Source organism: Botrytis cinerea, chromosome 6 (genome assembly GCF_000143535.2).
Source record: "Botrytis cinerea B05.10 chromosome 6, complete sequence".
Classification (NCBI taxonomy): Eukaryota; Fungi; Ascomycota; class Leotiomycetes; order Helotiales; family Sclerotiniaceae; genus Botrytis; species Botrytis cinerea.
Window position 1 is genome coordinate 2,318,354 of NC_037315.1, and position 14,812 is coordinate 2,333,165.

The 14,812-nt window shown below is 43.2% G+C and overlaps 3 protein-coding genes across 3 annotated transcripts; 2 read left to right on the forward strand and 1 right to left on the reverse strand.

Annotated features, from left to right (window-relative positions):
• Nucleotides 1-1,613: 1,613 nt before the first annotated feature.
• BCIN_06g06630 (hypothetical protein) lies at nt 1,614-3,952 on the reverse strand. Its single transcript, XM_001555140.2, has 3 exons — nt 3,251-3,952; nt 2,967-3,179; nt 1,614-2,799 (listed from the first exon to the last, which is right to left on the reverse strand). The coding sequence occupies exons 1-3, from the start codon at nt 3,546-3,548 to the stop codon at nt 1,883-1,885; spliced, it is 1,428 nt and encodes a 475-aa protein (XP_001555190.1). The 5' UTR covers nt 3,549-3,952; the 3' UTR covers nt 1,614-1,882.
• Nucleotides 3,953-4,009: 57 nt separating this feature from the next.
• Nucleotides 4,010-7,772, forward strand: Bcrgd2. The gene is made up of 4 exons (XM_024693687.1): nt 4,010-4,682; nt 4,761-4,942; nt 5,006-6,437; nt 6,495-7,772. Exons 1-4 carry the CDS (start codon nt 4,634-4,636, stop codon nt 7,529-7,531), a joined length of 2,700 nt encoding a protein of 899 aa, XP_024549473.1. The 5' UTR covers nt 4,010-4,633; the 3' UTR covers nt 7,532-7,772.
• Nucleotides 7,773-14,194: 6,422 nt separating this feature from the next.
• Nucleotides 14,195-14,789, forward strand: BCIN_06g06650 (hypothetical protein). Its single transcript, XM_001555136.2, has one exon. The coding sequence runs from the start codon at nt 14,232-14,234 to the stop codon at nt 14,661-14,663; it is 432 nt and encodes a 143-aa protein (XP_001555186.2). The 5' UTR covers nt 14,195-14,231; the 3' UTR covers nt 14,664-14,789.
• The last annotated feature ends 23 nt before the right edge of the window (nt 14,790-14,812 follow it).

The following is a 14,812-nucleotide window of genomic DNA, read 5'->3' on the forward strand; positions in this document are numbered from 1 at the left end:
ATGTTTTCTTCTAAAAACCATCAACAATCAACCATTACCACCACCGTCATCCCTACCAACAAAGCATCATTCAAATACACATTCACATCCAACCCTATCTATAAATCAAATCTACCATCCAAATCGATAATCAGCAACATCGAATATGATCACAAGATAAGGGAAAGGGAAAGGCGAATGTTGAAGCAGCTGTTCCATCAACTTCAGCAGCGAATGAACATATCACTCTGCGGGTAGTCTTACAAACAGCAAATGACACCAAAGTCAAAGATATAGAAGATGCGATCCGCCCAGTATCATCCAACTCATCTACCCTAGCAATTTCAGCAATTTCAGCAATCGACCGCTGCTCAATCCCAGGGCTCTATCGACCCGCCGTCTCAGCCCAGCAAAATTCACAGCCTATCTTCGCAATCTCCCATCTTGCCACATACTCCAGGCGAATCGATACACGCAATGTCCCAGAATATAGACGTATCTTAAAGCAACACAATGCATTCCCTCGTTGCGGGGGTAGCGGCATCACCAAGCCGATCGGAGAGCAAAAGAGTGTCAACTACATCGTCGACCTGCTCCCCGAAATGCAACTCATTTTTTGCTTCCTGCAACTCAAGCGTGTGGATGCTATATAGACATATTTACCAAAAGTAAAGTTACTTATCAATAGTTTCACAATAAAATGATAAACTTAATTGAAATACTTAATACATACATGCATACATACGTCCCTATTACATCACTGAATACTCTACCATGAATTCGAAATCTTATAATTTTTCCTGTCCATAATGACACATCGACTCATGAGTGCAAACCTCCAGACTCTCCACTCACACACCCCTTTACGTCCATCCACGCTGGCGCTCTGCCCAATCCGAGATTTATCAAATCAAGCCTCAAAACACTCGCTCATTGAATAAAGAATAACAATCTAAGAAAAAAAAAAAAGAATGAAGAATTCAGACTCCAAATTTCCACACCGTCACAATCTTCCACGGAAAAACACCCGCGGGTACGTATGCTTTCACGTCCCAGGAGTTCAACCGAGTGTACTCTCGTACGCACTTCTCACCAATCTTTGTGCAATTCTTTATCAGAAGAAATACAATACATACATACACACATTCCTAAAAATAAAAATAAAATCTCGAGTATTTTCCTCCCGAACGATTCATTCCCCAAACAATTGAAATTTTCCCAAAATCCTCTTTCTTTTCTTCAACAAACAAAGTATCGATTAACCCAACGAACGAGTCCTGATATCACGTGATTAGAATTCCGATCCATTACTGAAGTACGATATATATATATATATATATAGCTATAGGGATGCTATTCGTTGCAGATATATATCACCCCCCCCCCCCCCCCCCCCCCCTTTTCCCCCTCCGCCCCCAAAATTTCAAGTATAATGTAGCACTATTTTCATAGAATTTCCCCAGGAATCCAAGAATCGATGCCGCATCCTGAAATCTGAACTTCCTTCCCTCTTCTGCATATTCATGAGAATTTGCATTCATATTACTGCTATAGAATTGAATTGAGCTCCGCATCATGCATGCATCAAACTATCACACTAAGGAATATGAGAGTAATCAATTGGAGCTTTAGTCTGTGATAGTAATATTTGGTATCTTCCGAAGGACGTGCATGTAAATTCTCTGGATTTAAGAATCACTTCCATAGAATAAGTATGTGTTGTAGATTACATTTGGATATTGGAGCTATGTTTTTTCTAAAAACAATGCGACACCTCTTACGCAAGTGACATACCACATTAAGCGTCTGGAAACAAAACACACATGTATATATATATAGAATAGTTAAATGAAATAACAAGAAAAGGCCATGTATGTACACGAAGACACATCTAAATCACAAATCAAGAAAGATCATCCTCTAGAGGCTTCTCTCCGTTTGCCTTCAACTGTGCAGAAACTTCATCGACATCTTTCCAAACTCTTAAAATGTTACCGCCTACGACCTTCGCAGCATCTCCGTCGCCAACTCCCTGCTTGAGGAGCTCGGCTACTAAGTCTGGAAACTTGCTTACGTCGTCTAGTCCCTTTGGCGTATCTGGGATACCGTCGAAATCACTACCGAAACCTACGTGATCGTAGCCGATGAGATCACCGATATGCATGACATGTCTGGCTACATGTTCCAAGGTTGAGTTGTTTGGATAAAAATCCGGAAGACCGTTTGTGTTGGATGAGTTTGCAACGCATGATACGAAGTCTGGTGAAAAATTAACCATGACGAGAGAATTGGTTTTCTTGACGAGTTGTAGGATATCGTCGGGTACATTGCGTGGATGAGGACACACTGCGTAGGCAGATGAATGACTGAAGATTACTGGGGCGAGACTACCCGGCCAGTCGGTTTCCCAGCCGAGCACAGCACGCATTGTGTCTTGACTTGTATGTGATAGATCGACAATCATCCCTAATCTGTTCATCTCACGAATAAGCTGACGACCAGCGGGAGAGACACCTCCCCAGTGAGGTTTAGACTTTTCGATGCCGCCCTCTGGGAGCTCAACCAGTGCTGCATCCGCGTAGCGATTGTGACAATTGTGTGTCAAGGTTGCATAGCGAACTCCAAGGGTGTAGTATTCGCGGAGATTAGATAGAGAGTTTCCAATTTGGTGCAGACCTTCAATGATATATGGTGATATGAGTTGACCGTTTTGGAAAGCGGCCAAGGCAGTGCTACTGTCTCCCGGAAGCGCAAAATGAGAGGGGTAGGCGGCTTGGAGACGAGCGAGAAGGTCAAGCTGCGTCAAAGTGAAGTCAACAGCTATGTCAGGAAGTTAGTGAGATGTTTGGGTTCATTCCGAAAGAAAATCAATGCGCGGAAGACGTCAATCAGGACTGTAGAACAGTATTGTATAGAGAGAGCGAGATGACATGAGAAAAGTATAGAGAGTGCAAAGGGAATTAAAACACCAGCGAAAAATCACTAACAAGAGTCATAATTTGGAGTAGAAAAATCACTCCAATTTGAGGGACATGGAGCGAATGCACTCCAAAAAGCACCCCCATTCTTTCCCGCTTTCAGTCGAGGAAGATCCACGTGATAAGCCATCCCACCATTCTCAAAGACATTGGTGAACTTGTCATCATAGATGCGATTTTCATAAGCAGATCTTATGAGGATTGCGAGATCATTGTGTCCATCTATCGTTTGTTAGTGACTTTGACGAAGAGTTGTGATATGTATGCTATCCGAGATTCCGAGATGACCATACCTATTAGTGGTGTTTCAGACAAGATCCTATCCACCCTCTCTTCCACTGTCTTTGGTTCTTGATTTCCAAAAGGCCAATGATGATTGAAGACATCGTCAACAAAACCATCCGGTATGATTAGCATAGTAAGTATAAGCAGAGAGCACAGTCCCAGCACCGCTGCCATGAGATCGCTGAAAGGCCTCTTCCCCCGGCCATTCGTTGGCTCATCGCAGCCATTTTGAGTTTCCTTTGAATCTTTAATTTCTGGGGACGATCTCTCTGGTGGTAACAGAGGATCTTGTTCTGTATAAGGCATGGTTGCACAGCAGCAAGAGTCAAAATGAAAAGGGCGATGCCGGCGACAAGTGAACGAGATTCAAAGTCCCCAAGTATCCCAGGACCGACAGTCTCAAGAGATAAGGAATCGAATGGGCGCAATGGTCACATGATCACCACCTGACTCCCGCCTCCCGCCTCGTCTTTTTACGTCAACCTCCTCCTCCTCGTTCCCCCAGTGTGTGCCCGGCCGGCATGTACCTCTCTCGTACCTACGTATCCTCTCGCGCCACTCCGTACGCAGCCCAGTCCCCTCCCTGGCAAGTGACCGGGTTGGCATGCATGCGCTAAGCCCCTTTAACGGATTACCGGAAATTTCCTGATTTAGCTATTTTGGGACAAGATGTACACCTGAGAATTAAGGTTTGCTGCTGGGAGTCTTCCATGTAAGACCCTGCACGTCAGTTCAAGTAGGAACGAAAATCCAAGAAACGAAGTGAAGACTGCAAAAGTCTAATAAGTGCTTTTACGATTTACTCGTATATTAAGATTGTTTAGGTAATTAGAGATATATAGCATTGAATCTATGAATAAGGAGTAATCGGGTAATTAATATAACTTACGCCGTTTATATATATCACAATACCATATCATCTCGTCTCTTCTCATGATTCACACCTCTCTCCCCATCACACTCCTTTTTCTCCATGTCCCTGTCGATGTCTTTGTCCTCCTCCTCGTAGTCACACAACCCCCATTTCATTCGATAAACTCTCCAGCTGAATCATATCCAACAGCTTTGGCGATAGCTTCATCCATCGCAGCATTCTGAAACCCCCGGGTAAACGAGATCAACGGTCAACCTCGTTCCAAAGGGCCCTTGCACAACTAAAAATCCGCAATCCTTCCTTCTATTTCCCTGCCCAGCTTTTTCGACCTCGTCCATCATAAACTTCTCCAGTTCTCCAGCAAATCTGTCATTCGTTCAACACGCCCGCTTCCTTTCTGCACGAAGCATTTTCTCTTCTTTGTTTTCTCCGTCTACAGTTCTGCACCTTGCGAGCATCAGCGAATACATTAATCCCTATTATTGAAGTCACGAATCAACGATAAGAGTACATAATAATGGCGCCCAATTTTGCGGATTCCTTTTGGTCGGGAGATTACGCTGGAGGTAAGGGGCTTTCTTCTTTCTGCACACTGTATCCATCCGTTCCTGCATTCGTGTGCTAATTCAACCACGTCGAAATAGGTCTTGGTGTTCTATTCGGCAAACTGCAGCAAGGTGTCGCCGAAAACCAACAGGTTCTTACCATTGCGCGAATGCGTGCGGAAGCCGAAGATGTCTATGGGATAAAATTAGGAGATATTGGATCAGCAACGGACAAAATAACAGGAGGTTTCGGCAGAGACGACGGAGCCAGCGTTAGAAAGGTATTGATATTCAGAAGCTTTTTCTTCGTCTTGTTGAGGGGGCGGTTGACTGACGCTCTATAGGCATACGATGGAGTACGGACAGAAATGGAAGAAGCTGCGAAAAATCACCGCAAAATCGCACAGAGCATCCGAGATCTAGTCGTCGCCCCTTTTTCGCGCTGGTGTGATGCACATGAAAATCGAGTTCAAAATTCACAAGATGATCTTCAGGCCCGGATAAAACTTCACGACAAACAAGCAGAGCTGGTCAAGAAGTTGCGTAGCCATTACTTTAATAAGTGTCGGCTGGTGGAAGATATTGAAGAGGAAAATAAACTTGCTTTCCAGGATCCAGAAACCAGTCCGAAGGCCAAGATCCCAGAGATTAAGGTTGGCGATAAGGACGATGAAGAGGATGACCAATCTCTGGAGATTGGTGATGAAATCTACAGTTCGGAGCAAGTCAAGAAGATTTTAACCCACCTTTTACAAACAATCAAACTGGTCGATACAAAAGTTCCAATCTTGGGCACGTATCAAAATACTACATGTGGTGCAGATATAGTGGAATACTTTCAGAAATTTATGGGAGCAACAAGTGTCAGTCACGCTGAACGTATTGGACAGGATTTGGTATCGCACGGCTTTCTACGATTGATTGGAAATGTTGGCAATGTTTTCGCAAATAGTTCCAAGATGTTCTACCAATGGCGACCAAAGGGTTTCCAATTGACAGGAATTCCCGAAAAGAAGCCCCAAGTAGGCCGCACTTTCTCTATCGCGTCCAATTCCGATTTTGCAGATTCTCCTGTCGTTGGATCAGTCTCTGAATACTTAGCGGGCTGGAATCCTTTGAACAATCAACATCCAAACGAAACTCCAGGCGACCGCCTTCGCAGGGAAGCCTCAGAGGCAGATGAGAGGTACAAGCAAGGTGTGAGAAAATTGGATCATTTGCGATGTCAATTGGAGGAGGCTATCTTTGAGCATTTGAGGTATTTGGAACGTTGTGAGCTTGACAGACTCAAGGCTATCAAGACCATTATTCTCGACTTTTCCGGAACGATAAGCAATGTCATTCCTAGTCTGCAATCAACAGTCGATAAGATGATGCTTTACCAAGAAACCGTCCAACCTCTTGGAGATTTGCGATATCTTCTCGAAAACTACCGCACTGGTGGATTTGCGCCAAAGGTTATTGTTTACGAGAATTATTACAACTCTGCAGACGAACAAACTTTCGGTGTTGATCTGGAAGCCCGGGCTCGTGGAGACAGAAAGAGGGTACCAGTCATCATTACCACTATTCTCACCTTCCTTGACAACAGATATCCTGATCTTGAAGGCGACCCAGCTAGGAGAAGTGTTTGGTTGGTTGATGTTCCCCTTCATCAAACTCACCGAGTACGAGATGTTCTCAACACCGGGAAACCATTTCCTATTGAAACTTTGGAGCCATATGAAATTCCTATTATTGCAAGCGTTCTTAAACTGTATTTACTGGAATTACCAGGTAAGCACAGCCCTTTCAATCGTCTTATGAAATGTCTCAACTAACTTGTTGTCATAGATTCTTTAGTGTCATCTCATGTTTACGAAATTATGAAAACGATCTATTCAACGCCAGCATCCGAATCTACCGACTCAGCTCGTATCTCTGTTCTACAAAATACCCTCAGTCAGCTTAGGTTGGCCAACATTGCCACTTTGGATGCCCTCATGACCCATTTCACTAGATTAATTGAACTTACTTCTGCGGATGAGGCTTATATTTCCGAACTCGCAACCATCCTTGCTCCATGCATCCTTCGACCAAAGACTGAAACCTCAATGACCATGGAAGAAAAGTATTCATACCGCTTGATTCGCGATCTCTTTGCTCATAAGGACGCTATCTTCTCTGAACTTAAGCGAGCTTCGTCGCTCAATTCTGCGTCAAATATTGATACCAGAAGACCTAGAGCTATTAGCACTGATGAAAGCAACAGGCGAGCCAATATGGAAGCTAGACAAAAGGCAATCATTGCGGCTGGTGGAGCAAGAAGTCGCGCCACTAGTCCTGCACCAAGTCCACGTGGTCACCGGAGAGATAGGAGCTCAGGGCCACCCGCAGCTGAGACTCGATTTCCGGTTCAAACATCGCCCACGGCTACTACCGATTCGACTAGAAACTCTCGAGGAAGCGTGAGACAAAGTCTCGAAGTTCCATCATCAGCCGAAGCTAGTCCAGTTGTCGAACCAAAGCCTTCTCCTTTGTCACCATTGGCCAACGGAACAGAAGCTAGCACACCTAGTGTTACGAGTGCTACATACATGCCTGGGTCTGGAGATGGAATGGAGGAAGCTACTGTAGAAAAGAGGACTAGTCTTGCAAGTGTTTCTAGTCTTCCAACTGTGGAAAAGAGAAACAGTTTAGGACGAGGTGGTCAAGTTTCGAGAAATAGCATTGGGAGAAAACCTTATGGAAACGTTGCAAGAATGAGCAAGAATTTCGATATGGTAGCATCGGGTAACAGAGACAGCGTAGGAAGTATCGGCGAAGTACCAGAACCTGCTGCGGAACAGAAGGTCGGGGTGAGTCTCGAGGACAAACCTATGGATGATTAGAAATGGAAACTTTGGTAGGGGGGTATAAGAAAGAGAGGAAGGGAAGGATGGACGGGCACAAGCATGAATATTAAATGAAAGAAAATCATGTACGATAACACGGTATGATATTTGCGACTGGCTTATTCTTTGCCGATAAAGCGAAGCGGGATGGTCTTTTGATACCCTTCCCTTAAGAGGTTGTTTTTTATCTAAATTCTTTGGCGAAATAAACAGGAAAGAATGCGTTTATGAATATGTATGCGTCTTGTAATGTGTGGTTGAATTTGTGTGACTGTGACTGATGAGAGTTTTCGTTTCTTTCATTTTTCGGCTAACGAGTTTCTTACCCCTAACTTCACTCACTTCACTTTGTCGAGTGGGAAGACTGGCTTTGAAGTTTTGAATGCACATTTGGGGAATTGTTCTATTTTCCCTTTATTACATTACCACCGATAAATCATTCTCTATTCTCCATCATCCATCATCTACTATCTACCATCTACCATCTACCAATCCAACTCAATATAATCCATCCCTCACACATCGAATAAACCCCAATCCATCTCAACAGCACATCAACACAATATTATCCGACTTTTCATGGGAAACCCGCAACTTCATCATGGGCGGGAAAATTCTCGTCCCTGTATTGGATGATTGGTTTGCCAAGTTATAAAAGCAGAGGAAAAGGAAAAGGAAAAGCAAGAGGAAAAGTAATCTTGGGGATGGATATGGAGATGAAGATTGAGATGGAGATTGAGGTGCTGGAGTATATATGTAGATTTATGTGTATGTGTATGTGTATGTGTATGTGTATGTGTATGTATTTGTATCTTGCTGTGTTTTTCTTTCTGTTTGTTTGTTTTAGGTGGATTGTTGTGCGTGGGGTGTATGGGGTGCGTGTTAATTTGTTGTGATGTTATGTGGTGGAGCACTTGCTTCGGCGGCACCACCATCTCGCAGTGCGAACGTCGAAGCAGTTGCTCGGCCTGCATCAAATACATCAAAGGAGAATAGCAATTTGCATAGCGCAGCACTTGCTTCGACGGCACCACAAAATCGCAATACACACAACGCAGCGATTATTTCCACAAACCAGAGACCAGCAAACAATCAAAATATCACACCAGGACGACCACATAGACAATCATGCTCTGCACGAAGTACACAAAACCCGTCCATTTCTACTATGGCTAGATCTTAGCAACTTTCGACGTAGTTGGCTCTGGCCCTCACCCACGTGAGCGAGATTGTCAACGTCTCTTCAAATACGACGTTGGAGAAGATAATTCCTCTCAAGAAGAGCGGCGTCGAAATAGTAGGGAAAATTGCAAGTGTGGGAGGTGGAATGGGAGGAAGTTCGGGTGTAAGAGCTGGGCGAGGTAGGCAACGTGTGTTGAATAGCAAATAGAGGAAAATCATGTATTAGTTGTTTAGTATGGTCAAATACTTTGCCTCTTCCGACCATACAGTGGGCAATGTTGCCCAACACTCTTGTTGAGGCGCTTGTTCATTGCTGCGCCTTTGCTGAAACGTGTGTTTATGCCTCATGTAAGAACGAGATGTATATCTGCCCCCGCCTTTTTTTATCACTTATTCCTTAAGCTGAGCTCTTTGTCCCTCATCCTTCGCTTTTAGTGGAACAATCCTTTGCGCCCAGCTATATTTTTTGTGGTCGCGCAATCGGTATTTCGTTGATAATCTCGCGGAACTAGATGGATGAGAGTGGGGAGGAGACTCCTGAGTGTCAGTCCGAAATCCTTGGACGCGGAAAGGTAGAGGGGTGTCATTCATTACAGGCCACTCGGATAGGTAGTCCCCTTATGCTGAAGCCAACACGCTTTTGCTTGGGAAGCTGCAAATATCCACGTAGATGTGACAGTATTATTTGTGCTGGCGATTTGTTTGATTCTGCTTGAGAAAGTGTGTTGTGAGGTTTTGTGAAGATCGTGTTTTAGGTTGAATGCATATGAGTAGGATAGGGAGGCTCGAGTTCTTGTTCGTTGTACTGATTGATGAGAATGTGCTGAAGTTTCCTGGAATGAGACATTAGCATTGATACAACCAAAGCGGGATTTGAGGAAGATTGTCGGCGATGATTGATACCTGGAATTTGAAAGCTCTTGATCATTTGATTCGCCCCTTAAGTAGAAGCTGAGCTGAGGTGTAAGCCTACACTACGCATGTAGCATGTAGCATGTTTATACTCTGGTGGAATATGTCCTGGAGTTGCGTCAGTATTCAGGTTATCGGTTTTGGACGGAGTGGCACATAGATTAATCTTTACACGATGGCGTTGGAAGACTAAAAGCGAGGTCGAACGTGGATTCAATCAAACTGAAGACAGTGAGGCTTTTGATCAAAGTCGTTTTTATAGCCATAGATTGAAGCAAGAGAAAACTGAGTGAAGCTGTGGGATGTGAGGTGTTTTTGAAAGATAGATGAGAAAAGCTCAACTGACACCATACAAAATGATACGTAGTGTGCAGTGTGAAGTGTGAAAAAGAGAAGAAATGAAAGGTTGAAAGAGTGAAATATGGGGAGCGAAGAGTCAATATCAGTTTCACAGTCAAGTGCATGAACGAGGTCACCGAGAAGAAGTTTGAAGATCAACATATTTGAATTAATGGACTAAGATACTACTATGAGATATGTTCCTAAAAGGCTGGTGCGAACTAGCCATAGAGAAGCTAAACGCAGATTCAAAGCCAGTGTAGGTGTTTGTTCTTCAGGTGATTAGGTTTCAAGATTCGAAATATTCGAAGCTCAACACCAACACCAACAGCCAAACCCAATATCGGGTATCGCGTGCTATCGCAACTCCTCTCCACCTCCACTGCAATTGCAACGCCAACTGCCATTGCTATTGCAACTTCCACCCCCTCTGGCTGCGATTGCACGCGACATTCCGATTTCCGAAAAACATGCCTGTACCTTTATGAGGTCCAACACCTTTGCAGATGTCGCGCTTTCAAAAGGTAATAGGTCTAGTTTTGACAACCAAGGTACAAGGTAAAATGTATTCATACTCATCGAGTAAGAAAAGGAAGTTAGATCTATCTCACTAAGATGAAGGAACGAGGCTTGACACCACGTCTCAAAATCCGAATGAGCTTCAATCTTGTAGCCATCACCCACAAGCCAGCACCCACAAAGCGCATGTTGAAGATGAAAAATCTGAAAAGCGATCACCCAAGGATTCAAAAGATGAAGAAGAAGGTTGTGTATGTTGGAAGAAAATTTGGAAAGTTGTAGGAAAAATCGGAAGAGGATATAGAAGATCTTTTGGCGCTAGTGAGCTAAGCGAAATGGGGGCTGGTTTTTTTTGAGTTCTAATTCACTTGGCCTTCACTTGACCTTTAATGAATGTGAGAATGTTACTTTAATCATGATACCAATTTACAGAGTTATGTTGTGGCATTCTATTTTCATGTATAAGAATGACTTTAGTAAGACGTGGAAACGCAAGAGGGAATTTGGATAAGGAGGACAAACCCCCCCCCCCCCCCAAAAACTCTTTCTTGATTCAACTTCCTTTGTATATGAGCGACATTAATGAAAACTAAAATACATTGAAATGTAAAGTATATTATGAAATCCCCAATCTCTTTGCTCTCTTAGCCACATCCCGCCAGTGAATAAATGACATTGATATTGCCAGCGTGGAGTCACATAGATGGATGCTATTTGGCTCCCGAAAAGTCTCCATGTGATATAACAACCTAGGTTTAATTTCCCTGGAATCTCCGAGGAGTGGTCACAATTGGGTGAATAATAAACTTATTAGGCCGTTGCTTTGGCTGGACATAATTGGAATTTGATGGAACATGAAGAACAATGGCGTGATCAGTAGGAGCAGGTGACGGTCCATGATCAAGCCAAGAAATGTAGTGAATATAATTACTGATATAAGTGAAATCTGAACGAGGGTGTAGATCGGCGATGAGGGGTATACAGCCAAGTAGTAGTAGAAATATTAGTCATATTAGTTTAATTAACATCTACCAGAGGCTGAACATGATATATCATCAGTAGGAGTATTAGGACATATTAAGTCAGAATCCTAAATAGGTAATATAAAGATCCGAATAGCTATACCTTTCTCCGCCATCTGAGGTAAAAATACAGTGATCGGTGACTACGAAGAACGAAGGAATTATAAAACTTGTGTGCCAAGAAGGAGGATCCGTTTTGTTGACTGTGACGGCAGTCACAAGAGATATTCAAGCATCTAATCTGTGGGTAGAGAGAGAAGAGATCTGCGCTTACACAAAAGATATCAAGTCAAAATAAGTAAAGGACATGTATCAAGCATTAAATTCTATGACTATGCTAAAGTATTTCCCTTCCCTCTTCGCACCCCCTCTCACTCCCACCTATAAGTTGAATCTTATCATCGCAAGATATCAATCTAACTGTTGTGCCGTTTCTCGTCCCCTTGACTTGCACGCAAAATGCCTTTCCCATACATCCATCGCAACCACTACCATCACCTTTTTCAATACTTTCCGCCCTTAAAACTTCATAGTTGCGAATCATAGACATACATTTCCCTCTATCTATTATTGCTAAAGGAGGTTCGTTTTTATAATAGAGAAAGTTTTGTTTGATATATATTCCTCAAGAGTGGAAGTATCCGTTGAAAGATTTTTACATGCGCGAATTGGCAAACCCATCATGAAATAATGACCGCAACTGATAGGAAACTTTTGTAAAGGGAGAAGTTTTCAAGGTCTGAAGAGACGGGACTTCAAGCAAAGTACGAATATTTAGACATGCAGTGTGCATTATGCAAAGTCCTCTTGCATACTCTTGAAGAACAGCTTGAAGGTCTGCATCGGGACCTTCAAGGAGCTAAAAGTATCTTGCCTTTGCATGGATTGCGAATTGATGCGCACTATTGACAAGAAGTACAAATGCTTCAATGAGCTCACAAGTGCTCATGCTATTGAAAATTTAAAAATCAACCTTTGGACTGAGTAAAGTTTTAAAGGCAGGTATGGCAAGTAGAAAGAATTCGATGCTTTTGTTAGAAGAAAACTATTTGGGAACATAATAGGTATACTGTATGTCTTATGAAATCACAGAGATTGAAGTTCCGCCCTAGGAGAGTTCCGCTGTGGGAGGTAAAGTATAGTACTCAAGTTTGCTGTCTCCTATATTTCATATCTGCGTGAACATCCCAATCTCACCCATCTACCTCTCAATTCGAAAACACTCCCTGTCTGTCACAAATCATATTTAAGAATCCTATGAGCAATCATCACCGCGTCAGAAAATACTAATAGAAATCGCCGTAGGCGTGGCAATGAGGCATCTGGTCCTTCGAGATATTTTTGGTGTATATACGGCTCGATCTTATTTTTGGGGCAATCCGGAAAAGAAAAAAGTGATATATATCGATAAAGAAATTATTGGGATCATAGCTAACCTCGATTCCGTCCTGCGTGATATTCATGGCCCTTTGAGGGAACAATGTCGATTGATCTAGGTCATCGAAACGCAACGGCAGCAGACATACTGGGCTACATTTTCAACGGAATAAGAATTCCAACGACAGAGAATCATGAAAGATGAACACATTTCTTCTGGGAAGTATTGGAGCGACCTTGGATCACCAGATTCTGGGGTTTTCAAGAGCTGCTCTTTTCAGTAGACCCGTGGGTGCAGTGTTGGCGACACCGTTTCAGTTGAGAACGTTTCTTCCAGGCTATCGAAAGTTTATCAAACTCGACCTACCCTTTCTCCCTGCCATCGGAACCATATCGTGGATTGTTTGCGACGAATGAAAAGCGAAGCAACTTAAGTTAGCTACAAGACGCCCCTATGATAGAGAATCTGGTCAACCTCTTGACTACTAGAAGAGGACTAGGGACTTCTGATCCTCGCGATATCATCTTTGCACATAAAAGTATCGTGTAGGCCTCACTATATCAGGATGATTTTGAGGCAGAGGAGATAGCGATTGAATATTCCAAGAGTGTAGATAAAGCCTTCGTGAGTTTAGCTCGCCACTGCATTAAGACATATCTAGGCGGAAGATTGGAAGTTTTGCCTTCTAAAGAAACTGCAATGATTGTTGGTGTAAGGGAAAATAACCTGGACTACCTTCATGGGTATCTGACTGGATATTGAAAGGGTCTCCGCATTCTTACCGATGTTTGTGGGAATTTGAACATATCCGTAGTAGCACTATGTCCCGGATTCGGTCTGAAGTACAAGTAAATGTTTCTTCAATATTATGTACGTGGCTCAACACATCCTTCGTATGCTCTAGTTGGCGGGCAGGCAGTATTACAAAGGTCTTTCGTGCTTTCACTCTAGTGTAGACTGGCTGGAAGTTGCTGAAAGCCCATCTTCGTCGTCTACTACAAGGAGTGAGTCCACGCGAAAAGGTCTGCATTCAGGTTCTGACTCGATGTTATAATCACTGGTGCGATGGTATTGGACCGCTTTACAGTTAGCAACGCCAGAAAATCATCCTCCAAAAACTCTGCACCGCGGCGTCCACAATCACTCATCAATGTTCAAACGCAGTCACAGAGTGTCTAATAGAGAGGATTGACGAGATCGCCCGAACTGTTTCTCCATACAACATAGTCTCAAAGATGAATGAAGAATTCTTCCACAGCAACTAGGAAGCTGCGAGCCTGTTCGTTTCCACAATGAGTGTTATCATATGGGCTCATGCCGTAATTATGAGGATGAAATAGCTCAGATGGCCCTTTCAGAGGTTCTTTACGACAGAAGGTTTACCACATTTGAAGGCGGAACTCTAATTTTAGTGCCAGTGATGGATATGAGAGGAGATGCTATTTGTTGGCTGAATCCCGATCTAATCACCCCTTTTACTCTTCGGCGAAATGTGGAGCCACCTGCGAATATAGAAAACACGATTCAATATCTTTCTCGCCGATCTTTGGGAGATTATGAGCCTCCGTATTTAGAATATGCCTTTGCGGGAGAATGTCACATCGACACTCCGATTTACAGCCACGGTCAGGAGCCAACTCATCCTGCTGTCAAGAGTCCTTGTTCGACACAAGACGATTCCTTTGGAGAGAATTCTAGTGTTAATAACCACGATTACTTCGGAGAGGAACCTATTGTTAACAACCACGATACGTTTGAGATCTTTCGCGTAAATTGATCTATTAATCTGACTGTTTAGAAGCAATACATGGTGAATACCTATACGCAGTGAGAAGATTCAGCGCGGCTACAATAATATGATCAAATTAAACTCGCCAATTTCGACTACAACCTTCATAGCCGAAAACTGTGCCTAGGTAGGTATCT

Excerpts from the sequence above, each read along its gene's own strand:
- BCIN_06g06630 (XM_001555140.2), bottom strand. The coding sequence starts at position 3,548 with ATGCCTTATACAGAACAAGATCCTCTGTTACCACCAGAGAGATCGTCC. Across the intron at positions 3,180-3,250 it reads GTCTGAAACACCACTAATAG|ATGGACACAATGATCTCGCA; the intron begins GTATGGTCATCT and ends AACAAACGATAG. Across the intron at positions 2,800-2,966 it reads TACTCCAAATTATGACTCTT|CTGTTGACTTCACTTTGACG; the intron begins GTTAGTGATTTT and ends TTCCTGACATAG.
- Bcrgd2 (XM_024693687.1), top strand. The coding sequence starts at position 4,634 with ATGGCGCCCAATTTTGCGGATTCCTTTTGGTCGGGAGATTACGCTGGA. Across the intron at positions 4,683-4,760 it reads GTCGGGAGATTACGCTGGAG|GTCTTGGTGTTCTATTCGGC; the intron begins GTAAGGGGCTTT and ends ACGTCGAAATAG. Across the intron at positions 4,943-5,005 it reads ACGGAGCCAGCGTTAGAAAG|GCATACGATGGAGTACGGAC; the intron begins GTATTGATATTC and ends GACGCTCTATAG.
- BCIN_06g06650 (XM_001555136.2), top strand. The coding sequence starts at position 14,232 with ATGGCCCTTTCAGAGGTTCTTTACGACAGAAGGTTTACCACATTTGAA.